This window comes from Punica granatum, chromosome 2 (assembly GCF_007655135.1).
Source record: "Punica granatum isolate Tunisia-2019 chromosome 2, ASM765513v2, whole genome shotgun sequence".
In the NCBI taxonomy this organism is placed as follows: domain Eukaryota; kingdom Viridiplantae; phylum Streptophyta; class Magnoliopsida; order Myrtales; family Lythraceae; genus Punica; species Punica granatum.
The window spans coordinates 23,647,302-23,674,564 of record NC_045128.1 but is presented as its reverse complement, the minus strand read 5'-3'; the positions used below and the strand labels follow the sequence as shown (position 1 = coordinate 23,674,564).

The window sequence follows — 27,263 nt, the reverse complement described above, 5'->3', positions numbered from 1 at the left end:
CGATGGAGAGGCTATGTAGCATTCGGCAGTATTTTAACGGACTCGTTAGACATGATGTCTGTAATCAAGTCTCGGATGCGTGGGTTATTTTTAGATTATTCTGTATCGTGACAATGTGGCTTTTACAGATTATGACAAGAGTGTTTTCACCTAAAACTCGAAACCTAACCCTTTACTTGACTATTTGATCATGTGATTAAGCCGAGTTTGAGATTAATCTATTCTTCGTATTTTTGACCCGTTCTAAGCACAAACTTAGGGGAATTGGGGCACAAAACACCACTAAGGTGTCAAGATCTCTGCGCATGATCCATGAGGGACCGATCAACCTTTCACGGTCGTCCCCGCTCGTGCCTCTAATCCAATTCCCTAAGCGCCCAAATCTACACTAGGGTGACATAAACATACCAATGGAAAAGAGGGAGTATACGAGTGACAATCGCACCTTGACAGGCGCCCGCCCATTTTCCTATTCGATATGTTTCAATCATCCTAACGCCTAGGGTGTCGGCGGGTTAAAAACCGGTGGTCATGCCCTTGAACCGAAAAATATGTGTGTGCGTGAAAAATGAATATTACGTGACACGAACTATCGAAAGTCGGTAGTCGGTGTCGACCGATCCCTTGGATCCATCTGTGTCGTGAGGACCCCGAAAGAACCAAGAAATCGGTCGCTTCGCCCTGAAGTGGTCTAAAGAGGACTCATATACCCCGACTTGAGCCACCTCAAATCGAGCTTAGACTCAAGTCAAAATAAACGAGTACTCCCTAGATATCCATGCTACGTGTGACACGTATCTCGGTACTTTTGAAATTGTGAATTTAAAATTGCGTGGCCAACAGTTCTTGAATTGTCGACGCGATTACAGATTATTGACCGGTTCGTGCAATTCATTTAAAATAGTCGAGTGATTTATTTTAACCAAGTTCAATGTCCCGATTGTCCCATGTGTGAAATTTTATGTTAATTAAAAATTTGTCGAATGCATTAATTTACAGGTCTCGAGCTGTCGGAACTGTCATTGATGGACTGCCTTGATAAAACTCTAATTTCCGACCGTCTTGGGATTAAATCCAATTTTTAGTCGACTTGACATGGTTAATCCGGTTCATGTGAGTTTTTAATAAAAAAAAAAACACATTCAAACACTCCAAATACATTAATATGGACAAAAATTATCACAATAAAATCAATTCATCGGTTTTAAGTCCGAGTGATTAATTAAACTGGTTTTGGTGTATTCAATCGACTTTATTCCTTAAAACCCAGTAAGCATGGGGTTCGATTCGTGTTAGTTCATTTTTCACTTCAAACTACCGGTTTTAAGGCCAATATTTAAAATTAGTCCAATTCATGTGAGATTCCAAAGGATCTTCATTCAAGTCATCGCCAAGCATCGAAACAATATCATAAGATGCAAGAGACACACGAATTAGGCATTTTTAATATTTGCCAGATCTGATCAGAATGCTTAAAACCCTTTTTTATGTTCATTTCGACGTTTAGCATGTTATTTGAGCCAAGTTCGATTTAACAAATTCATATGAGTCATTATTCCAACATCATAGCCACTACCCTACAATTCTTAGGACCTATTAAGATCATGAGAAGTGGTTTAAGAGGATATTTAACCGGTTTTTAACGTCCAAGCTCATATTTTGTCGTTTTCATGTGTTTTCGGCCTTGAGAAGCAAACACGCAACCTTCAATCACTCAAATAAGATTATAGGGGTCCTAAGCATGTTTCTAAAGGTCCAAGACAATACCTTTTCCGGGCTTATGTTAGAAGGATCAAGAAGCTTCGAAAATTGCTCCGACTAGGGCTGACACGGGCTGTCCAAGGATGCCTCGGCGGACGTGGAGGTTGAGTAGCAGCTGGGGGGCGGTATGGCGGGGCGGCTCAGCTTTAAGAGGACCTGGGGACCCGAAGAAGGTCCACAGCAACGGCTCAGCAACAGCTTCTCCACATAGCCATCACAACGCCCTGCCAAAAAAAAAAAAAAAAAAGAAAAGCCGCCAATCCTCAAGAGAGCTCGGGGAAGGTGGCACCACAGCAGTTGCGGCTCGAGACTGAGGGAATAGACGGGAAGAAGTTGAAAACAGAGAAGGGTGGTGACTCATGAAGGGGCCATGGACGTGAGGAATGAGAGAGGTCGAGAGGGAGAGTTGAGGTGAGGATGAAGGAGCTAAAGAGAGGAACTGCCAGAGAGAACGAGGTCTGGAGGGTCGGTTGAGGGAGTTGGCTAGGTTTTTTTTTTCAGTGTGTCACCAGCTGAGAGAGGGAGAGAGAAGCTGTGGGCGTGAACTGAGTGAAGAGGGAGTCTGAGTAGCTGAGGGGAGAAGGAGAGCGAGGGAGAGAGTCGTGAGGTCTGAGCTGTGAGGGCGAGGATGAACTGAGAGGTGTTAGAAGGGAACTGAAGGCGTCAAGGGAGCTTAGGGCAGGTAAGACTGAGGTGAGAGGGTCGGGCTGTTGCTGAGGGAAAGGGAAAGGGAGTGAGCGGCAGCTGAGGGAAAGGGAGTTCGGGGGGAAGTGTGGGCTGTGGAGTTCGGGAGGAGTGTGGGCAGTGAGAGAGAGGTGGGGTCAGTCAAAGGAGTCGGGCTGGGGTGAGCGGAGGGACATCGGGGTGACTTGGGAGAGGAGCCCGAGCTGAAAGAAAAAGAAGAAAGAACTTTTTGAATTCAGCCGGGGGTAAAGCAAACATATTATAGTGCAATGACTAATATCATTATCTGTTAATTTAAAAAATTTGAATTCGATCCTCGTACGTGGAATTATCCGTATTCTTTTTATTTATATTTCATTTTTATTTCTTTTGTAACCGGAAAGGAAACGTGCTCCGTACCATTTTCCTTTCTTCTTTCGTTCTCTATTTCTTTTCCTTGTTTTGTCCTTCTTTTTTTTTGTTCCGTCCGCTTCTTTTCTTCTTCTTCTTTTTTTTTTTTTTTTGAGATGAGAGTGAGCTGCCAGGGCCGAACTTGCGTGAGGAAGGGAGAGAAAAAGAGAGAGTTCGGTTTTGCATGGAGTTGATGGCTCGTCCGAAATGAGCCGAGCCAGAGAGAAGAGAAAAAAGAGAAGCCGAGCCAAAGGGAAAACCGACGTCAAGAAGATCGTTTTTCAGAGATTTCGAAGAGAAATGAGGCAGGAGAGCAGAAAAGCTAGGACGGGCAGAGCTTGCAGGCTCGGGTGCAGGGAGTAGAAGCAGAGGAAGAGGAAAGGGAAAAGAGAAAGGAAAGGGAAAGAACCGATCAGCGGTTCCACTGGTTGCAAGTCACGGGTGAGAAGGGAAAGAAGAAGTGGAAGACAGAAGGAGTAAAGGGGAAGAAGAGACCAGCTGATTACAGGCTCGGGCAGGAGAAGGGAAAAGGAAAAAAAAATGCAGGTTCTTTACGCTTCGGTCAGGGATGAGCAGGGAAAGAAGAAAAAGGAAAGAAGGAAGGAAAAGAGGGAAGGCAGGACGAAATCAAAACAAATGAGGGTTGACCCCTCTGTTAACATTTTCTTTTCCTTCTTTCTTTATTTTTTTATTATTCTTACGGGGGCGTTTATTTATCGATAAATCGACTTTTCAGGATCCATCCATGTTTTCGAAATGAAAATTTTGAAATCATGAAATTCGAGAAATAATTGACTCTATGAGAATTTCAATTTGTATCCATGAACCTCTGATACAAGTTAATCGTAATTGCTCGATTATTTTTGAATTTCTCATCTTTTCAAGCGGACATCCGAAAAATGATCTAAAAACATTGTTGCATTCAGAAAAATTCAAGAATTGATATCATGTGAAAAAAATACTTTCAATCTCGAGCATCACCTCGAACTTCAAAAGATATTAAGATTGTCGTACGCAAGGCCTGAAATTTTTGTCTTTTCAACTAAATACTCGAAAAATGGTCTGAGACCACCATCGTGTTTAGAAAAATTCATGGATCATTATCATAAGGAGAATCATTTTTCCGTCTCGATTTTCGTTCCGAATTTTGAAATTAGAATTTGACGCGCGTAAAACTTGAAACGTCACGTAGAGTATTTTTCTAAGAAATATTAAATAATAATAAAAAATGCCCCTAGGTTTAAAGTCGTGAATACTTAGACAATTAATCAAAATACTTTCTTCCAATTATGACGAAATGACGATTTTGCCCCCTAGAGCCGGTGAACCAAAATGGAGTGCTGACGGACATAGCCAACATTCATTGTAATGCAATTACAATAATTAATTAATGATATCTTAAAAATATAAGCATATATATATATATATATATGTATGTCATTAGCTTTGAATAAATGAAAAAAATATACCGGCTATTGCGTGTGCTCAAAGACACGGATGGGGCTGAGCTTCTACTTCTCGGCTTCTACTTTGTCGTTTGGATCTTTTCTTGCTCTTCACTAGGCTAGCGGAGGAGACCGCTGTGGTGGCTCAGATTGAGCTAGATCCGACAATATCTGGTCGAGTCTTGCTAAGATTTGATTAGATCTAGCTTGATACTATCAGATCTGATCTAGATCCGACCTCCGACACGGGGAGGGTAGCAGAGGCGGCTGTAGTCACAACATCTCGGCCTTTTCCCGTTTTTGTCTTTCTTGTCTCAAGTGCCTTCCCCATCTTCACTGGATTGATCGGCTACAAGTGTGCTAGTGGCTGGATTTGTCGACTCCATGGCGCCCTTCCTGGCTGCGCTGGATTGATCGCCTCTTGGTGTCTTCCTTGGACTGGATTTTGGTTTGATCTTTCGGCCTGACTCTATGATAGGTCCATAGTGCACAAGTACGTCTCAGGGCCCCTCCTGCTTTGCCCTGATGTTGATGTTTTTTCAGAATGTCGACATGAGATGATTGAGATCTACATTGATTATGGCTTAAGGACCCTCCCTTAGTTTTAACAAAGTCCATGTAGGACAGTAGGGTTTCGAATGGGATTTCGGATTGGTTGCTGCATTTGTTTCATAGTTACTTGCTTGGCATTTTCGTCTATTTTTCCAATGTAGTTTCCCAAGATGACTCCTTTGTTTGTTTTTTATCTTGTAATTTTATGTTTTTTGAGTATTTTTATCATGTACTCTTTTCTATAATGAATGAATTCCCTCTTCTTTTGGGTAAAAAGAAACTGTGGCATAACGTTTGACATTTTTGTCAAATTTGACACAATTTTTAAAAATTACACCATATGACACAACGTTTGAGTTTCGGGCAAAAAACGGCATGTAGTGACTAAAATCGTCAAAAGCTAATGAAAGTAATGACGTGGCATACACGTGAAAGACATATAGGACTCAATCTTTGGACGTTGCTAAAGCCTTCTTCAATATGCTTGCTTCCGTGATGACGTGGCTCCTGTGACTTTAGGCCATATTGGGCTTTGCTAAGCCTGCTTCACTGTTCCTCTTTACTATAAGGGACACCTCATATAAGGGCAAATGGGCCCTGTCCCTTAGACCTGTTAACTTGACCCTTGATAGGTTCTTATTCTATCGACTCCATTTTCATTATCATAAATTCATTCGTGAAGCACTAATAATAATGACCACGCTTGAGTTACAACGCTTCCTTGAAGGATAAGATGGTCTCCAACCATCTTTTATTATTATTATTATTATTATTATTATTATTATTATTATTATTATTGTTTAATTAATTCGGTTAGAACCAGGGGTATGGACGTCACTGCCGACGACCCCATCCCCCGACTAAGGTTGTAGGAGGGGCTAGAGCCCACCAATGAAGGTTGAAGGTTGGGGTCACCGGTGGGGGCGCCCCCACCTCGAACTCGTGAGATCTAATAAGATCTCTGGAGTTGGGGTCTCAAGTTAGGGATGGAGACGCCACTGCCGACAACCCCACCATTGACCAATGGTCGCCGGCAAGGTTTGAGCCCATCGATGACTTCGGTCGATGGGTGGAGCCGCCGACGGGGGTGCCCTCACTCCTGATTTATGCAATAAAAAAAATGAAAAAACGGTGGAAGAGGGAAGAGAGGGCAGGGGTGCCTCTGGCAACGACCTCACCCCCAACTGAAGTCGTCGACAAGCTTAGACCTCACCGGCGACCATTGTTTGATGGTGGGGTCATTGGCGCCCCCCAACCTACTCAAGCAGAAGATCTAGAGAGAGACATGACATGGGGAAAGAGACGAGAACTGGGAGAGGAAGCAAGGGAGATTGAACTGAACGTCTAAGAGAGAAATTGAAAAGATTCGTTTCTTTCATATTTTTTATTATTTATTATCATCATTTTGATATTTATCATTTTGTTTTTGTTTTATTTTATTATGCCATGTTAGTATTTACTAATGATGTTGCAATTCTTTTTGTACCAAAGTGTTACGCTTTTAAAACTTTTTATACCTTGGAGTAATTTACCAAATAATATTACGTATTCTAAAGAATTCTTTCCTATTATCAAGAAAATTTTTAATTTATAAAAAAATTTAATTATATATTACTGCATACAATAACCTCAGGACAATTTCTAACATTCGTTAAATATAACTCGAATAGTATAGAGTATAAGTTCATTTAACTAAAATTGAAAAGGTTAAATTCTGCGGAGTTGAGAATTATCAAATGAATTGATTTGATCAAATAAGGACATCTTACAAGAAGCTGAAAGTTATCAAATGGAGATCTCATATTTTGCGTCTTGACGTTTATATATTTTAACAATGAGAAAACTGATGCACCAATATCAGTTAGTTCAAGTGATTTGACATTTGTTTTTAAGTAAAGTCTTGAGTTCGAAGAACTTTATCTATTAATGGCCTGACTCTGTTCGAACTGAATTAGTTGTAGGTCAATGGATTAGATAGCATATAGCAGGAAATTTATCCAGTCTAAGGTGATGACCGGTCCAGGAAGCCTAATGAACATAATAAATTGCTGAACGAGCATAGTCGATTGGAGTGAAAGCACAGTCTACTATATTAAATTTTGCAGTCGATTACATGCATTTGAAACTGGTTCCCTCAAGATAGCAGGATGCGTGTCAGAAAACAAAAATAAATAAATAAATAATGATGATAAAGAAAAATTAAAATAAATCCGCGCCAAATGTTCCCGAGGGTTGAGACTTGAGAGAGAACAGACACGCCTGTCTGTCATGGCTATTACAGAGGAATAGCACTGTGGAGGGGGAGAGAGAGCTTCTGCAGCACTTCTCTCCGGTGGCGATGCTGACGGGGCGAGAGAGCTTGATCAGATTGGTTGGCAAGCGCCGCCGTTTCCTTCCCAATCGCGAATCCCTCCTCTCCTCTCCTCCTCCGCCTCCTCTTCATCCCCTCAAGGTACTCGCTTCTCTCAATGGCGAGTCGATTTTTCCCTAATCCGGGCTTTCTTCCGAATCGTGCAGAGTACGGCGTTATGTTTGCCGGGTTTGATTACCCAACATGATACTCTAGTTGCATCTAGTCGGCCTATGATTATGATTCACCGCTGAAAGTCTCCGCTGGATCAGCATATATATCAGTTGTTAACTTTGCTGCAGCTTATTGATTTCTTAACATTGGCAAATTTTTGTTGAAGTGGATCGGTTGGATAGGTTGTTACATCTCGTAATATGCATCAATATGCCTTTCCTGTTTCTTGTCTTTCGTGTTTCTGCTGACATTTAGTTGAAATGCTTCTATGCGTAAAGCGTTTCTTAATGGTGTCACGAGCAGGCACCCCTGCTTGAGCTGTAAATTTTCATTTTTCCTATATAAACTAAGAGTTCAGATAGATTTGTACGTTTTGGTAGTGACCCAGATTTTTGGTGTGTTTACTTCTTGTTGTAGAGCTGTCCCGATTTAATAAGCAAAGCGAAAGATGTGGAGGATGGGATAGACGGAGAAGTTGTGTCTGGAGAGTTATTGAAAATAGCATCGGTGACTTGTCCTGTTTGCGGTAATCAAGTTCATGGGGAAGATTATATGATCAACTCTCATCTTGGTACGCTTTTACTTCCTGTATTTCTTATCCTCATTCCTGTTTCCTGTTTTCTGCATGTCGCTTTGCGAATGGTGATGTATAATTGGATCACGTGGCTTTAGATTCTTGGTTATTTCATGTACATTGATGTTTTCTCTCTGAGTTTTATAAGTAATAGACACACACCAGTTGTGAACCATATTTGAACACAAACTAATTGCCTGTCTGGTATGAACTTATTTGAAAAAAAGTGGTGGCATTGAAGAAAGCAGGAAACATAGGAGTCGTTAATTTTGTTTACTTCTGATTATATGGATTTTGATGTATCTTAAATTCCCTAAAAACATGAAATGCTTATGGCTCTGAAACTAAATGGAAGGGGATTCTTTTCTCCTCGAGTAAGTAACATCAATTTAACGTGCAATCAAAATGGAAAGCTCTGTTTTGATCATGTTGATGAGTGTTCAACTACAATCTGAGTCTTTCTCTTAGTTTATATTGTTGCTGTTTCCACTGCTTAACTTCTTTATTAATGACCTCCAGATACATGCTTAGCTAGAGGAACCAAAAGGAAATTGGCACAGCGTACACTTCTACAGTTGAATTTTACACCACTGCCGAAGGTTCAAGTTTGCCCTTATGAGTCAGAACCATCTATTCCAAATACTGATTGCAGTTGCAGTCCTGAAGTTAGTGTTGTGCGAAATTTGGTTCATGGACCGCACAATCTTGATGAGGCTGAGAAAAGTGAGGGGGAATTGGCAGTTTCTGGTGGCTCTGCTGAGGGTTTAATCAAGAGTCCCACACCCCCTCTTTTATCCAGTAATGCAATTTATGCTGGTGCAAATGTAAATTTGGATGTGGTTTCTGGGACAGTTCTTGAAACATTTATTGTGGGTCGTAAATTCAGTGAGGAAAGGGAGCTACAGTCTGGGACAAAAGTTACACTTGTCAGAGAACCTGATAATGCCAAGGATCCAAATGCAGTGAAGGTCAATGTGCTATACTAATTATGCTAATTGAAATTTCATTTCTTAATCAATTCTTCTGAAAGAGATTTCATGATCTTTGGATCAGGTTTTCTCCACAAATTCTGGATGTTCCAAAGTCCTCGGCTATTTGCCCCGTCAGTTGGCCCAGTATGTTTCTCCTCTACTGGAGAAGTGTTGCTATAACTTTGAGGTTAGTTAACTGGAAATTGCATGATTTGCAAGTTTATATTTCTACATTACCTAAATTTGGCACTTAAGTTTTAAACTTTCATAATAGCGACTTGCCTCTCTTGTTTTCTCGTCTTCAAACCAATCTGCATTAATGTCCTCTCGTTTTCTTTTACATACAATTAGGTTGTGTTTGATAACAACTTAGTCAAAAATGTGCTTACAAGTAAGTTATAAGTTAGTTATACGGGAAAACGAATGGGAGGAATAGGGAAGAGGAAAGATGAGGATTTAAACTACTTATTCATTGAGTCAAAAACCACTTAATGAGTAAGTAGTGAAAATTGATTTAGTAAAATAAGTAATTTTTTTTACTTATTGGTGCCCTTAAACCCTCACAAAACCTCTTCTCATCCTTATTTTATTTCGTAAAATTTCAAAACTTATTACTTATTTAGTGGTTTTTGACTCGATGATTAAGTAGATTAAGACCACCATCTTTCCTCTTTCCCTCTTCCTACCATTTATTTTCCCTTCCCCTATAACCAATTTGCAACTAATTTTTAAGCACTTATTTGATTGAAAAGTTGAAGTATATATAGGCCTTGCTCACAGGTGGTTGGGTTTTTATTATTGGATATAGTAGACTCCCTTTCTTGTTCCTGGATGACCTTCTAATACAGCTTTGCTTTTATTTGTTTTTTCTTATGTACTATTCAAAAGAATGACTATCAGGTGTCAGTAGCAACTAACTTTTGTGGTAAAGAAATATTGTTATAGCCCCTACACATAAAAGAAGTAGAATAGTATGTATTGGATTTTCTGCTACAGTGAAGCTATGCAGAAAAGGCAAGAGCATGATCAAGAGTAATATCGTCTTAAAGTTTAAATTACTTGATCTTCAAGTCTTGTTTATTTAGGAACCTGAGTCGTTTAAGTTTCTTCCAGATATTAAGATCACTAGCTCCCACAAAATGAATTGGTAAATAGGAATTAGAGTAATCAGTCTCTTATATCTCTAACTAAAAGAGATGCTAAATGAATCCCGGCAATCTTTGTAATTAAAGCCTAAAATGTCAAGCTGTGAAACCATTTTTGTTTTTCTCATGCCACTTTTTGTTCTAGTTCTGCAATAGCATACACTTTTGAAGATAACCACCCATAATATTTCTCACACCAGGGAGAAGAGTATGCCCTGCAGGATAATTTAATAAAACCTGCAGAACATTTGATTTGTCTCTTCGAAAGAATTTTCATGTGGTTTTATAAAGCTGAAAGAAAAGTTGACCTCCAAGTGATGATGAGGTATTGTTCATAATGATGCATTGAATTGTACTGAGATTGAATTAACTACATTTTCCATTGTACATAATCTATCTTTCTGCAGTTTCCGTGGACATAATGTAGGGACCTACTCATTTCTATGTCCTTTTCATTTTCATTCACAGTCTACCAAGTTCTTGGAACTTTTTAGCAGGTTCCAGGATTTAGAAATGTTGCATTAGATTGGGTAATTGCCTCACTTTTCAATATAATGCATTCTGTTGCAGGGAGGCATTACTTCTATTCCAGAACATTATCTTGATGTTGTTCCCATTCAAATTAGTTGTCCTGAGATGCTAGCATATTGTGAAATCGAAGGTGGTGATGCTCAGGAGATCAAATATCTTTGGAGAAATGCACTGCGAGAAGCTGATGCCGCCAAGAATAATCCACCCAGTTCGACAAAATACCAACAGAATTTTCGTGTCATAGTACATGAGGTTCTCGCCAGCTCTCCTCACTTATTCAGGGACAGTGAGAAACTGTTCATTGGTATCCATCTTAGCACTCTCTGTTGCTGCTGCGTAGTATTTTATATTCTTGATTGCAGGTGATGGATTATCTTCTCTCTTTCCTTGACAGAATCATTCAAGTCACTCTCCAATGATAGCCAGCGGCTTTTTATCAGGATTTATTCTAGGAGAGGTGCTCTCCTCCATCTCCAATATTTTTTATTCTTTAGATCTTGACAGTATATGTAACAATTATCTAAGACGTGGACTTTCTTTTACAACACAGAACTTCAGTGCTCTCAATGCCATCAAAACATGTATCACTGAAATTTTGAACCAGTTGTATTGAAAATATTGAGATTCCAAGGCTGGAATAACCTACCTGGACCTTTATTTTGAAGCTCCATATAGAAGTTGATCCAAATTGGAAAATCCATTATAAACTACACTGTCCTGGTACTACCTTTAATAATTGCTTTTTAAAAAGTCAAGTGTGCTTCTAGTGACGGTTTTCTTTGATAAGTGCCTTTCAAGAAGTCAAGTATGCTTCTTGTGACAGTTTTTCTTTCTGCATCATGAAATTTCTGCTTATTATATATGCCTTGGTTTGGTGGGTATCTTTGTTATCGAGTGACTAATCCTATATCATTCTTATCACTTCAGGGCCATGGTTTAGGATGTCCAAGATATCCTATCCAGAAATATCCAATGTTCAACAAGCAGTCGACGATCTCTCTGGTTATTCAAATTCTAAATATATTATTGTTGACAGTTGTCAAGAAGCTTTCTAATTCAGGTCATTGATCGGAACTTATTGTACTTTGACATAAGCAGCATCAGGATACGTCATTGCGTTGGAACCTTCAGGGGTTAATACTGATGACATAGTGGGCGTTTTGAGAACACTTGCTGTCTTTGAGCTTTATGAGATTCTCCACTTATTGAACAAGGTTTGCATTTGATGGATTTTCTGTCATTCTCACCTTATATTGTATAGTCTATGAGTGAACCTAAATCGTAAAGCAACTTTTGGAAACTGAAAAATCCTTTGGCAATTTTCTCGTACTGTGGCCTGAGTGTCATTGCTAGTTCTTTCCAGAGGAACAAATCTTTGGTGAAATGTGTGCACTTGAAATATTAGAAAGGCAACCTCTACTTGGTGGTTTGGGCTCTAAAATTCATTTTACTAAAAATATTATGACTTTCATGTAGTAGTTCAGTAATCTAGCTGCTCCTAGTATGGCAAAGTTATTAGAGAATATCAAACGATCTTTTACACCTTATTTTGATCCTGTGCTTTTTCATTGCTTATCAAGCCAGAACCCCGTCACTTATGATACTATTTGTCAAAGTACTCGAAATGATTAAAGAAAATTTCTCATGGCAAAGCAGCTGCTTAACATGAAGGCCGAAGAGAAAGCCTTGCTGTCCAGAATCAGTATTGGAATGCTTGACTTCTGCCTAGTTTAGCTTTTAATGTCTATGCTAGAATTCCAGCTTTATATTCTTTCTTCCAGTATATATTGATTATGCACAGAGTTTAATAATCAACACCAACTTTTTTTTACTGATGATGTGGAGCATTTTGGGTGGGTCTTCCCAAATTTGGTAGCAGTCATAGTTTGTGCTCCTAAAGTAGATTGGCTTATGATGACTACACATTGCAAGATCAGCTGTGTGGACAGATACGGGCCAAACATCAACTTTGACGGATATGATCAATATAGACCAATTTCTAAGACATGGCTTCGCAACAGAGTCTGTTGGTTGTGCAATAGAAACTCTTATTCGGGACTGACCATTAAGCAAGATTGTTGTATCCAGTTCAAAATTCTTGATACCTACTCTTCCAAATTTTGATTCTTTGTTGTTATACAAGAAGATTTTGTTAATGCAACATGAAATATCATTTAGCAAAGAAGTTTGAGCTTCAAATTACTTTTCCCCCTCTACCTATTGACTGGTCTGAGTCTTCTCATTCACTGATGTATTCCATGTATCTATTGTGTGCCTTCTTGGAGGTTTCAGAACTGCAAACGTGGTTTGAGGAAACAGGATGTTATTTCATTACTTATAGCTTCATATGAAGATGGATCAAGGTACTACTATTTTCAATTACTCTTGCTTGTCCAGGCATTCGGCTAATTTTAACTTATCTCATTTTTATTTTTGCTTTATGATTTGCAGCCCGCTGCTACCAAGTATGATTTTGGAGAAAGTGGGCCTATGCATCAGAATATCCTCAAAAGCTGAATCCCTTTTCTGGCGTGCTGAGGTGCTTGGTGTCATTTTAGGATTTAGATTGATCTGCTTGATTGTTTTGTGGTTCAGAATTAGATCTCTGGTTCTTAAACTTTTTTTTCTTATTGCAGAGAATATTCTTCCTGAATGGAGAACAGGATCTTTCTTCCTTTCTTCTTGTTGATTTAGGAATTATAAAGTACCCAAAATACAATTGCATTATTACCGATCAAATTTTCGTTGATCGAGTTGAGCTGCTTGCTTATGAGGAGGTTTAAATTCCTTTCAATCTGCTCAATGTTTTTGGGCATTTGTCTTTCATTCAATTTCATCTGATGATTTGGTACCACACCTAGATCTGATGATTCAGTATGCATTTTTCAGGCCATCGAAGTGGCCCAACTGATAGACGAAGCCCTTGAGGAAAACGACAACGAGAAGGTGTTAAGATGCATTAGTATAGCTGATTCCCAAATAGATCTTCCTTCATCAAGAGTAATTGGATCCTTAGCTTCATCATCAGCTGCTTTTCTTTTAAGCTTTACGGCATCATGGATCTACTCCAAAGTGGTCTTGTTGGGTGTTTCTTTTCTTGAACGCGAACGTAGGTACGGAGGTTAGATTCATCAATTAAGGCTCATCTGGCTTTTTGATTTGATAGTTTTTTCTGATTATTAAATACACTTTGCTCCTGGAGTTTGCTTTCCTTATCTCAGATTTCTGTGAGTAACTACCCTTACTCATCTTAATTTTATATATCTTTGAAGTAAGAATTAGCTTCAGTGCTGTGAAATAACTTGAACTCGCTTTTAAATTCCAATCATGAAAATGATACATTTTATAATTTTCCTGGCCAAATAAGAGCCTTATCAGTTAGTGATTGATATCCTAATAATTTCTCCAGTAGCTCAATTATTTTTATGGACATCTCATGAACATCCTCTTTAACTTTCATGAAATTCAGTGAACAATTGATGCGTGACATGTGAAAGTGTTCTTTTATCCAGGTTCATGTGATTACACCACGTGAAGGAACTTTTAGTTTCAAATTCTCGCCATCTATATTCAAATCTGTAGCTGATACTCTAGCTCTTGCTGTTTTGAGACATCTTGTTCTTTTCCAGGTACAATTATGCGATTAATCTGTTAAGGCGACTGCTAGATTGTTTTACATGTGATGGAAGAAGAGGATTTTGGACTCTCCGGTTATCCGTTGACTTGGGGCATCTGGGCTATCTTAATGAGAGCCTTTCAGTTGCAGAGAATGGGCTGCTGGATCCATGGATTCGTGCTGGTTCGAGAATGGCCCTACAAAAGCGGATCCTTCGCCTGGCAAAACCACCGAGGCGGTGGAAAGTTCCACCATTTTCAGAGTCTATAAATAGGAAGATCAAGGAGGTAACAGAATAATAGTTTCTTCTCATCAAAGTAAGATAGGAATAGTTTATGTCAAAGAGATCCTGCCTGACTCCTGAGCTCTTCTTAGGGCCAGTCCACGAAACTGGGAAAATGAACAAGAAAAAGTCTATCTAATAAGATGCACTTGTTGCTAATTTAATTGTTGTGCTTCACATGTCAATTTTGAGGCCTGAGGTTTGCTCTTATCTGATTTATATGCTGCTGGATGATTTAGGTTCAAGTGGTTGGGAGACCTTTAAACTGTGAAATCGGCAAGAAAAACAGGTTTTACGGAGAAGACGGAGAGCAGTGTGGGGTGGAACAGCTCGCTCTGCAGCACTATGCCTGTGAAGGCAGGGGATGGTATGGGGTTCACACGGAAAGTGGAATTTGGTTGACTATTTTTGGGCTCCTTATGTGGGACGTTATATTTTCCGATGTTCCAAATGTCTTCTGCACCAGATTTCAGGTATAGTACTAAAAAAAGTTTCCCTTATTATAATTTCTTTGCTCGCTGCCAAAAAGAGAAGCGTATTATTAGAAAGAAACAGTTGCTTATTATCTGGCAATGGCATCTTATGGTTAATTTTGTTCATGAGACAAATGATCTTTTATCATCTCCTTTGGTACGATAAGCATGACTGCCTGAGACTTGAGCTATTTCTCCCTCACAATTTGAATAAGATCATTATTTTCTCTTTCACAGACAGCTCCATTGGACTTGGAGACTAGCAGCTTCTACCCTGCAAGGAAGACCCTCATAGAAACCCAGCTCCAAAGGATCCATGAGGGAATGGCCGAAGAAATGCTCATCACATCATGGGAATCCAACTTCGGGACATCTTGCAGGGGCATCAACTGGGAAAGGCACTCCTTATCTGATCTCCGAGCAGCTGTTTCGTGTGTGGGAGGCCGGTGTTTGGCTTCACTATGTCAAAACCTCTGCCAGGATTATAGGAGCTGGTCCAGTGGAATGCCCGATCTTCTGTTGTGGCGGTTCCACGGAGAGTACAAAGGCGAGGCAAAGCTTGTGGAAGTTAAGGGCCCGACGGATCGACTATCGGAGCAGCAACGGGCTTGGCTGCTGCTTCTGATGGATATGGGGTTCAACGTAGAGGTCTGTAAAGTTAGCCCTCCAGCCAAATGCTCCTGAATATTCTTTTCCTTTCATTGCCTGGTCAGTAGAGCTGTTTCAAGCATTCAATTGAAGAAAGATGAGGTTTAAGACGTGAATCGGACAGCGGGTGGCGTCCAATATGTATTTATGGTGGAGCTTACATTAGATTTTCTTCTCCCCATAATAAAATCGGAGGATAGCATTCATGTTGAATTTATCGACGGTAAAATGCTGTCCGCCAACCAGTACGAAATCCTGTGTAGCAAAGCTTGTGGAGGGACTTTGGAGTTCTCGAGGGACCCTCCAGGACTATGAAGTATCCAAGGCACGGAGGAGCCTCCTCACGCGACTCTCGTATCTACTGGATATGTCCTATGACTTCGAGACGCACCCCCGACATCACAAGCCCTCTGGACATACTTTCCCTGAGAGAGAATCATAGTGTGCAGTGTCCCTGGATTGTCATGGTAAAAGATGTGGAATATGCAACGCGAAATGCTGCGAAATTGTTAGATTCATCCTTCCTCTGGACCCGATGCTTTCTTCACTTTGATGCATCTTTGGGCTTCCATGATTCTTCTGTTTTCACTGCGTTGCTTATCACTTGAACCTGACGAACAGTGTCCAAAGAAAAGGTTCCACAGCCCAATGCATGAACACGTCTGCCTAATTCAGTTTCTGTTCTTCTACATTGTTTTTTGGCACTAACTCAGGTCGTAGTATCTAAACATTACATTACCAAAAAAAGAAAAAAAACACAAATAAACACTATGAATTTCATCTCGTTTCTCTCCTTGTGCACTCTCGAAGAATCATAAAATGTTATTCGATTACTCTCACATCGTGAACTATTTGGAGGGCAGCACCTGAACCCTATCTCGCAACTAAATGCAACACCACGCATTGCTCGCTCTAACGCACGCTTGCTCGTTGAGTAGACAGCGAGTCGCGTGAACAAGCCATTTGCAGAGAGAGGACTAAGAGGGAGTCCTACACGAGCTCGTAAGTCAAGTACAGAACGAGCATTGTCCGTGAAGCAGAGCGACCTCATCTTTGCTTCACAAAAGGCTTTTGAGTCCGATTGCGTCATCACTTGTCACCAAAACTTCGAATTTCAGTTCGTAAAGTTATTCTAGAGGATAGAGATTCATGAAAAAAATTATAAATAATAAAAAGAAGGAAAAAAGGAGGATCGTATGATGAATCCTTTATCAAAGTAAGGAATTAGGACAAAGAGTAGTTCAAAAGTGCATGTGTACGTAGATACATACGTTATTGAATATTTAGTAAGAGTCATCATAGTTATTGTAGATAAAGTATCGATTCACCTTGGAAAATAGCTTGTAAATTAATTTGATATCTGTTGTTTCCGCCTCCCCCAACAGAAGGCCATGATGTCAATTTTGTCCACCATCATGGCCATCCAGCAACATTTTTTTAAAAAAAAAATTTCCTTTTTCTTGTGGGTGAATATTACGTGTATATGTATTGCTTTGATCATGAACCATTATCCCAATAATGTAAGTTAATTATATGTCGTTTTATTTTTGTCAGAATGATATATGTTAATTAGTCTTAGCAAGTTGCATTAAATTCATTCCACCTTGTTTCAGCCAATAATAATAATAATAATAATAATTCCAACTTTGACCCATAGAACCCTTCAAAAGCAGTCTTCTCAACAAAGGATTTAAAAAGACTTTAATGTTCTTATTAGTGATATAATCAAACTTAATCATTTCCAAAAGAATTATTAGTCTACTTATACGTTAGCTAGGGAAATTGAGGTTTTTCCATGGAAAATACATTTGGGCTGTGGGCGGTGCTCTGAGAATAGTCAAATTACTAGCACGATGACGTACATAGGTCAATGACAAATGGAGCTCTTAAGGAGCGGATTTTACCTGCAGAGTTACAATTTTGAAAATAACTGATCATTTTATGATATTATGTGAGATTCTCATTTAATTTACAAGTAACTCGATGATATCTAATCCAAAAATCGAAATCGGATGATGGTTGATGGAACCTTATTTACTAATTAATTGATAGCTGATTATATTATATCTTATTGGACATCCTGTAAAGAACCATATTATAAACCTCAACCCCTGCATGGGCCACTGATCATGCGGTCTCAGCTACGTTGTAGGCCGGGCAATATGGTGGGAGCATTCTCGATACGGTCGATTAAACCTGCTTTGAAACATGCAAAGTCATATGTAGATAGTATATATATGTCTCCATGGCATTTGCTCGTCTCATTCCGATTGAATATTAATGATCGAGAGAATCATGAAGATAGTCTTAAAAGTTTTTCATTTTTTGACTTTGATTTCTATAAGTTTAACTTTGCAAAGAGCAATCCTAAATCGTTTCGAAAAGTGATTGTTTTAGTCTATTCCGTAATCGACTATCACGGAGTCGCTGATTTGGACTTTACACCGTTAAATTCGTCCGAACTAGCTACAAATTGTTCACTTGTCGATTTTTTATCAGAAAAAATTAAAACTACAGAATATTAAACAAGAGAATAAAACAAAAATTACAAAAAATAAATATAGAAAGAAAGAAAGCCCAAACCCTTGTCGGACTAGGTGTGGGCCTCGCCGGGGCCCCTTGTTCGAATCGAGCTGGCTTCCTGCATAAGGGATTTGCCACACAAACAGTCAAATGCGCATCATGGAGAGAAGAACGCGGAGACAAAATCATCATCTATCGGAGCAAATCAACATCAAAAACTAGGAAATCAACTATCTGAAGAACAAGCTAAGGAATTCGGTCTCAGTAGCTTCCTAGTGAGAGAAAGTCCATATCCCTCCCTTTATTCCATCCACCATCAAACGAATTCCCATCACATTTTCCTGTTAGTTTGCACTAATTAATCAATTTTCGTTCACACACACACACACACTCATATATATAGATATATAGATATCTCCATTCTCGTTACTTTCTGACAGCGTTACACTGATTGGGATAGCAGAGAGCAGACACAGAGAGAGGAGGGAAGCGGGAAAGAGAGAGAGAGAGAGAGAGAGAGAGAGAGTCGATTTCGCTCCTTCGGGGTCAATCGATTTCGATCCATCGATCTGCAGATTAATTTGGGTTGTGGGCTCGATCCGCATTGTGATCTTCCCACTCTTTTGTCTCTCTGTCTTCGATTCGGTTGTTGCTTAGTTGAATTGATTGTCACTCAAGCTGATTTGGCTGCCGGCCACCTCATCCTGGGGATTGGGGGCCATCGGCGGGGCCCCCCACCCCCGGCAACCACCCAGCCCGACAAGGGTTGAAATTTTCTTTATTTTCTTTATTTTTGTTTTCTTTTCTTGTTTAATATTATGTGATTTTTAATTTTTTTTCCAATAAAAAATCGACACGTGGACAATTTGTAGCCAGCTTGGACGAATTTAACGGCTTTAAGTTTAGATCAACGACTCCTGACAACCGGTTATGGAATATACAAAAACAGTCACTTTTCGAAACGATTCAGCTTTATTTTTTGTAAAATTAAATTTATAGGACTCAAAATCAAAAAATGCAATACTTTTTAGGACTATCATGATAATTCTCCCATTAATGATCAATAATTGGTTTTTCATGGATTGATTTGATCTTCCGTGCAAGGGGAAGCCTCTAGCCAATTATTCTTTGTGGTTTTGAATTTGCAGCCTTCAGTACATGCAATATAGACATGTACTATATAAACGTAAGTTTCACATTTATTTCAATAGCTTGACAAATTATTGGTTTTGGTATTGCTTTATATTAATTCTCTATGGGACGTGTGCATGACAATTTTGACTTTGGGCTGTGGAAATAGACCAGCCAATGGCAAAAATTGCAATGCCGATTAATTGCTGCAGTGTGGTTTAGATCGATGTGCTTCTAGAACAACAGCAAATACACTGAAAATAACGTCTGGCTTCTCTATTCATTTCATTTCATTTCATTTTTATATCTAAAAGTAGAAAAATTGCAACCATAACACAAAATTTCCCATCTTTTCTCGTGAAAAATCAAAGAAATTCTTAGGAACTTTTGACTCTATCGACGTGCATCCAAGCTACAAGTAGTTGAAAATGAAATTAAGTGGTGGCCATAAGGACAAAACTACCAGGAGCAAATAATTTTTATTGCTAGTTTATTGCAAGTTGATTTTATATATTTTTATTTTGTTTAGTTATAAAAAACGCCCATGAATAGAGTATAATAAAATAAAAATTTTAATATCTACTAAATACGTACGGGTAGTTCCACTAATTATCTAACTAACCCGGAATCTATTAACTACGAGGCGAGAGCGTGTGCTACTGCACTATATTCTTTTGATTATATTTCATTATTCTTAATAATATGTACAAGGTCACAATATTAGGTGTAAATATAATTATATCACCTGACTTTTTGTTAAATATTTAATGGACGTACTCATCTACACATATGATTATATTTCAATTTTGGTGAAATATTGGGACATGCCACGTGAACTTGTTTTCAAGTAGTATTTTTACAGCGAATGACATTGAAGCTTCTTTTTTTTTTTTCCTGATAGAGTGATCATCATTTTTTTCTTTTAATTTTTCCAACATCCAACTCTTATTCTTAGACCAACGTTATCTCTCAAGTTCAATATAAAGTTGAACCTATGCAGTTTGACAAAACTCATGAAAAACTTTTAGAACCACGATAGATTTAAATTATAATGTGCTACGTTTGTTAATTATATATAGTTGGGTAAATTGAATATATGGCTTTTATATATTAACCTTGATACTTGATGCCATATGACTATAGCTAGCATGAATTTCTACGATGATTTTGCTGTTTGCATCTCACTTTTTCTTGACTTGGTTAACATTGTACCACTCAACATCATTTCGGCCGTCCTAAATAGTTCAGAAATTGAAATACACATTCCGCTTGACAGTAGATGGTTTGAAGCAACAATTACATGCATAATGTGAGTTGTTTAGTGATTGCGTTGATAGGAAGCCTCGAGTCCGTTATAAGAATATTTTTTTCTCCATTTAATTCTATTTGCTCGTTGTGCCTCGATGCAGGTTTTCTATTCGATCAGCCTCAAAGAGGCGATGGACATCTCCACTTCTTGCGAGATTCTACTCTGTTAAATTCCCCAAGCCCAGAGACCGTATGAAAAATTAAATTGTCTTTTTTTTTTAAGGAAATGGAAAGGAAATTTAAATAAAGAGGCACGGGTAGTCCCACTGATGAGAATCGAATCCGAAACCTCTAGATTAGCAGGTGAGAGTGTTAGTCACTGCACTACACTCCATTTCTCAAATTAAATTGTCTTTGGAACCTCTTCAAGTATGATAGGCGGAAGAAATTTTACGACAAAATTGCAGTAACACACGGTTACCATTTCTAGTGAGGATCATTCCAATTCTCCTAATACTGAAACTCAGATAACAAATTATGTAATATGAATATATATATATATATATTCTTCAAAACACATCCATGATTGTAAACGACAGCATTTTTCTGAAAAAGACCACCAGCAGCACTCTTCTTTAACGAGTGTATAATGAGATGGTGATAGTCGTCTCAACAAGAGACAAAAAATGAGACGGTGACAGTCATCTCTAAAAGAGACGGACAGAGAGACGGACCTTTCTGTCTAACTGGGAAGAGACGAAAATTTGCATCTCATGCCGTCTTAAATTGTGAACGGCATTATTGACGAAAAGATCTGTCTTAATTGTTGAGACGGAAAGATTTGTCTCTTTCTTCCATCTTCTCAACAAATAATGAGACGGAATCGGTCCTACGATTTTGCTAGAAAGATTTTTTTAGACTGATCTTTTTTCGATTATAATGGAGATCGAATGTCTAGTACAGTAAATTAAAAGATAAATTTTAAATAACTAATAAAGGGATATAGATAATCTCGATAGGCATCGAACATGTGATCTTTAGGTCGACAGACGAAAGCGTGGACCAATACGCTATACCCTATTTTGATTTATAGACGGATCTTTTGAAACGGAAATATCCATCTCTATCGTTGTAGAGACGAAGATTTTTCTTTCAAAACCGTCTCTATATGATCGCATTCGTGTAGTGATGATAGGTGGCAGAAATTTTACGTAAATTGCAGTGACACACGGTTACTACTTCGAGCAAGGACCATTCCCATTCTCTGAATACTGAAACTCAGATAACAAATTAGGTAATATATATATATATATATATATGTATATTATATTCTTCAAAACACATCGGTGATTGTAATGGACAGCATTTTTCTGAAAAAGACCACTGGCAGCACTCTTCTGCCTGCAAACATGAACACTTCTTGCCATCGTTGGTTCCGAACTGGATTAAAAAAATAAAATAAAATAAACTACGTGTTTTATTTTACAAAATTGAAAATTTTGGTTATTTCAGGAAAATTGATAAACTTAATGATTTTATATTCAATTTACCCTAATATATTTAGCCCTATTAATAGAACTCATTACATGTACAAAGCCGAAGTCCAAAAAAAAAAATAAAGAGTTTGCACCTATTATTTTGCCAATAACTTTACATCACTTTTTTTTTATCAATTATTTAGAAGAAAACACAGGTGAATCAACGAATCAGTGATGCAGTTCAAAATATTATGGATTATTACACCGTCTATTGCCATGAAAATCGATTTTCCGCAGACTACTCTTAGAATTACGCCTTATGTCCTTTCTATTCCTAAAGAGTAATATCGTTGTCAACACTCCATTTTGGTCCACCGACTCTAGGAAAGGACATCGACGGCACTTCTAACGACAAACTAGCATGATTACAAGAAGGAGGGGCAAAATCATCATTTCTGTCATCCATCGTAGGGAAGTACTTTTGGCCAATTGGTCGAATATTCACGACTTTTGAAAATGGAGCATTTCTTTAATTCTGACATTTAAAAAAAATACTCTATATAACGTTTTCAGGTTTTACAGGCATCGGATTTAATTTTCAAAATCCGGAACAAAAAATGTTTTTTCACATAATATCGATCCCTAAATTTTCTGAATATAGTTGTGGTTCCGAATATTTTTTGGATATCCAATTGGAAAGACAAAAATTTTAATCTCTACATGCGTCCAAAAAAAAAAGTCAAACATGGGTCGGGGTTTCTGACCATTGCTTTCCTCTTTTAACCGTTGCATTCTCTCTTTTTTCCTTTCTTTATTTTTTCCCTTTCTTTTTCCTTTTCCCGCCCGTTTCTTCTTCTTCTCTTTCTTCTCCTTTCCTTTTTCTTTTTCTTTTCCTTCTCTGTACCCCGCCTGATCGAACCTGCCATTCTCTTTTCTTTCTTCTTCTTCTTTCTTCCTTCTCCTCCTCCTGTAACCCGCTCGACTTGTCAACATCTCGACCTTCTCCTCTGCGTCTTCTTCTCCTTCCTCTTCTCACGCGAACGCCTGCAACCGGACCTACCCCCCTCCTGACCCTCTCTTCTCCTCTTCTTCTCCTCTTCTTCTCCTTCCCCTGCTCTTTCGAGCACACGCATCCACTGCCGCATGCTCTGCCTCCCGTCTGCTTCTTCTTCCTGTTATCCTTCCCGCAGCAGCCCTGCAACAACCCAGCCAAACCATCACTCATCCCTTTGCCCTTCTCTACAATCCCCCGTTCTCTACGGAGTACACCGGCTTTGCCCCGTGAGAAGCCTCTCCTCTGCTCCTTTCTCTTCTTCATTTCTTCACGGCAACCCTGCAACTCCATCAACACCCGAGCCTGCAATTAGCTCAACCGGACCTCGTCACCATCAACCCTTTGGCTCTCTCTCGCTCGCTCTCTCTATCTATCTCTCTCTCTCTCTCTCTCTCAAAGAAACCAGAACAGACAGACAGAAAGAAAAAAAAGCCCGGGGGGCAAAGAACAGAAACCCTCAAGCTCACACACACTCACCCTCATCTTGCTTAGCTCAGAAACCCCGAGACTAAGGCCCTCGGCACTCTCTCTCACCCCGGACCCCAACGTCCTCAGCACTCTCTCACACTCCCTTCAGTTCACTCACCCTCGCAGACAACTCCCTCTCAGCCCGCCATTCATGGACACAACCCCAGCTCACGCCACTTCCCTAGCTCAGTGGCCCGACGACCCGCCACCCAGGCAATCACTCCAGCCACGCTCAAGGACCTCCCAGGGATCGCATGCAACTGAGTCACGACGCCTGAACCACCCGGATTATCCTCCATCTTTCTCGGTTTCGTTGTGGTTCTAACCGGGTTAGTTTTGTGTTTTCCAAGTTTGCACAGATAGCCACCTGCTGGGAGCCATTCTCGACCCCCTTCGAGAGCCTCTCAGGAGCCTAGAGCCCCATCCTCATCTCCGGAAGTAGCCTTGAGACTCTCGAGCTAGCCAACCTCTCTCTCCGGGCGTTTTCCTCTCAGTCGAGTTTGCCAGACCTGATCGGGTACCCTACTTGTCCAGCAACGCCATCCGACTTCCAACGGCTTTCTCCTCCCCCCCGAGCTAGGTATAACACTATTCCGACTTAGAGAAGTTAGACCTTTTAGTTCTCTAGGCTTTGCAGGGCAATAAGGTGATTCTTGGTCGATATTATGCATGGTTGCGATTAATGCGTATTTAATTTGGGTATATTTTTGTTAACGTTACTTTACATGTTCGTATGACGGGAAAAGATTAAATTCGGGGCAAAGGAGACCACCAAGGCTCGAGAGTGCCTTCATAACCCCTTCGGACCCAAAACGGCATCATTTTCCTCGATATTAGTCAGTTCCCATATTTTCATGTTTTCCACTTCATGAGTTGGTGTCGTTTTATCAATTCCGTTAAATATCATACTTTATGCGTGCTTGAATGGTTGCGTATGTTCATAAAATCATGACGGCACCGGCTTTGTATAATACGTGTTATAATCGTGTTTTGATGTGTGAATATGCAAGAAATGACCAAAAAAGGGGATAGAAAGACCATGCAAAACTCGATTCGGGCTCAAGGGTCTCACAGCCATCTCCAAGCGATGGTGGCCGAGTGTCTCTTGACCAGTCTCAGGTCAAGTAGGGCCTCCTTGTCTCGTTTAAAGTTGACTCTCTGATTGTGTGCAATTGTATTTTTCGTTTGGCATTAATCAGATGATAAATCGCTTGTTAAACGCGTTAGTTTTAAGTAATGTGCATGGATTTAGGTATCGGTGACTACCTCGGGCCCATGAGGGTCCAAGAGCGTATCAGCCATCATTGGTCGGGTGGTCCTGGCCTTCGGGGACCTTTCTTGGTCCTCGTGTCACAAATCGCTTCGTGAACCCGTAATATTTAAGGCATAGGGTAATAATCACTAAAAGAATTTCACGTATGGGGAAAGGGGCGCGTAACTTGGCTAAGTAAATCACTCGGTTTTAAGTAAAATGCATAAATTGGTCAAAACTCGGTAAGTGCGTTGATAGGTCAAGAACTAGTGATCTTGCCTTTTTCAAACTAAAATTTTTCAAATTATTGAGGTGCGTGGTCCGATGTAGCATGGACGTCTGAGAAAGACTCATGTACCTTGGCTCGGATATTCGCCTTATTCTAGGCCGTTCAGGTCGGGGCGCGGGAGTCTTTTTCAAATCATTTCCGGGCAGATCAACTAGTCTTTTGGTTCCTTCGAGGTTTTCACATAACCCTGGAAGACTCAATGAGTCGGTTGGCACCGGCTACAGGCCGAGGTGGCCCGTATCGCGTAGTCTCATCTTTCTCAAAATCATTTTTTTCAGCACAAAGGCAATATCATATGTTCTTAATTTACCGACAACCCTAGGGTTAGGATAATTGAAACACTTTGGGCCATAGGTGGAGACGGGCAGTCTGTACAGGCCTGGGCTCATTTGTGTTGCCTGCTTCACCCGATTAAAGTGTTTCTATTATCGCAGCACAACATTGGGCACTTAGAATGGGTTCATCTATCATAAAACACGAAATTTGACTAATCATGCACTTGGCATAATCAAACATGAGCAATTAGGGTTTTTAGGGGAAAACATGTCTTTGTCATAATCTGTTAAAACCATATTGTCGCCTGACAGAACAATTTAAAATAAACCCACGCATCTTTAGTCGAATTAGTACCATTCGCAAGCATGGTCTCGTGTCTGTTTAGGTTAGAAAATTGTGTGCCAAGCAATCCTAGTTTATAATTGGCTAATCACGTAAACACAACGTTTAAAACACAACTTGTTTGTATTCATATGTTTTCATTTGTTTTTGTCTGTTTTTATATGGTTTTATCAGTTTTTGTCTGTTTTCCACTGTTTTATCGCGGTTCAAGCCCGAGCCCATAGGACACGTCTTGCACGGGGTCCAACGCCCCAAACCATCGATCACGGGGTCTAATGTCCCATACACGTCGAGCGCATGCAACCTGAGTGCGAAATTGGGTCTAGCTCCGAATCACCGTTTCACTCTGAGTAGTGTCTAAGCGGAAGACAACTCAAATTAGGTGTGTGAGTTGGAACCTAACAATCGCCTTGGAGCTCGATTGGTCACACAACTATCTCGAGGGTCCAATGACCCTCTTACCCTCCGTCGGTTCGGTCGGACCCGACCCCCGGCTCTTTGAGCCTGTGTCGCCTTAATTTACTTTTCGGTTATTCAAATCTCACAGTGAGCCAGAGAGGAATAATGACCGAACGCACACTGACTGGTTCAGTCATTGTAATTTGTAATTATTATTATTTGAGAGAACGGTGTAAGGATTTATTTTATACATACATTCATTCATTGTAAGAATCTTGGTCGGCGAGTGAACGGTTTGAAAGACAGAACCGACCGAATCAGTCTATTTCCCTCAATACGAGTAAGCCGATGCTTCGCAGTTTCGGTCCGCACAGAGAACCGATCATCATGGTTAGGTAAACCATAGTGAGGATAGTGGACCGAATTTTCGAGGTGTGGGGCCTACTCTCCTCTCGGGTTCAAGTCTGAATCTATCGGTTATTCGAATTTGCGGTGTCAAAACGGGCGAGGCGAGCGTAACCTAATTCACGGGGTAAATAAATAAAAACAACAAACCCTAGACAGACTAGAGTACCGATAGGGCGTGCAGGATACAGGCCTGCACGTAACAGAATCCCTGAATTCAGAACCTTGGGTTCCGCAAGACCATATGTCTTAGCAAACTAGGTGTATCCCTTACCCCTAGACTCGGGTAACCCACCGGCCCTCGACCCTCGAGTCGTAAACATGTAGTGGCGATTCATTCTCATACGTGTCCGTCACGCATCCCCACGGGAAGGTGGATACTCCCAAGTCATGAGATCGATCGCGCGCATGTGGGCCTTAACAAGACGAAGTTTGGGTCCGCACAATCGTTAGGCCTTAATTCAGTTTTATATTTTAGTTAAATTTGATAAAGTTAACTTGCATATAATATTGACTTTAATTCAATCGCATCTTATTACTGGAAATAATCCTAAACAAAATGTACATCATATACAAAAGTGCTTTTCTACGAACAACAAGAGTTGGTTCAAGAAATTTAACGTTTATTCCTCTTAAGTAAGGTCTGAGATTCGAGTCTTTTGAATGACAAATTTACATTATGAGAACTTTACCTCTTAGTGTGCCTAACCAATTCAAACTGGATTCATTACTATGGTACATACCAAAATAAAGTGCCTTCTATAGAATCACTGTAAAGAAAATACTTTCTACAAAATCACC

The 27,263-nt window shown here is 39.7% G+C and overlaps 1 protein-coding gene and 2 long non-coding RNA genes across 4 annotated transcripts; 2 read left to right on the top strand and 1 right to left on the bottom strand.

The window, feature by feature from the left end:
- Positions 1–1,688: 1,688 nt before the first annotated feature.
- LOC116194421 lies at positions 1,689–4,971 on the bottom strand. Its single transcript, XR_004154438.1, has 2 exons — positions 4,305–4,971; positions 1,689–2,648 (listed from the first exon to the last, which is right to left on the bottom strand). It is a non-coding gene; the product is annotated as an uncharacterized LOC116194421 (long non-coding RNA).
- Positions 4,972–7,048: 2,077 nt separating this feature from the next.
- Positions 7,049–16,276, top strand: LOC116194420 (fanconi-associated nuclease 1 homolog). 2 transcript variants are annotated; one of them, XM_031523230.1, is made up of 15 exons: positions 7,049–7,284; positions 7,774–7,927; positions 8,450–8,898; positions 8,984–9,088; positions 10,617–10,881; positions 10,972–11,034; positions 11,505–11,579; positions 11,676–11,791; positions 12,870–12,940; positions 13,029–13,116; positions 13,214–13,354; positions 13,467–13,690; positions 14,207–14,480; positions 14,716–14,949; positions 15,187–16,276. In XM_031523230.1, exons 1-15 carry the CDS (start codon positions 7,171–7,173, stop codon positions 15,631–15,633), a joined length of 2,820 nt encoding a protein of 939 aa, XP_031379090.1. In that variant the 5' UTR covers positions 7,049–7,170; the 3' UTR covers positions 15,634–16,276. The 2 variants fall into 2 exon arrangements, with proteins under 2 accessions (XP_031379090.1, XP_031379091.1); XM_031523231.1 differs by lacking the exon at positions 13,214–13,354.
- Positions 16,277–22,812: 6,536 nt separating this feature from the next.
- Positions 22,813–24,736, top strand: LOC116194419. The gene is made up of 2 exons (XR_004154437.1): positions 22,813–24,079; positions 24,510–24,736. It is a non-coding gene; the product is annotated as an uncharacterized LOC116194419 (long non-coding RNA).
- The last annotated feature ends 2,527 nt before the right edge of the window (positions 24,737–27,263 follow it).

Coding starts and splice junctions, on each gene's coding strand:
- LOC116194420 (XM_031523230.1), top strand. CDS start 7,171: ATGCTGACGGGGCGAGAGAGCTTGATCAGATTGGTTGGCAAGCGCCGC. Junction 10,882..10,971: donor CAGTGAGAAACTGTTCATTG/GTATCCATCTTA, acceptor TTTCCTTGACAG/AATCATTCAAGTCACTCTCC. Junction 13,691..14,206: donor TTTCTTGAACGCGAACGTAG/GTACGGAGGTTA, acceptor GTTCTTTTCCAG/GTACAATTATGCGATTAATC.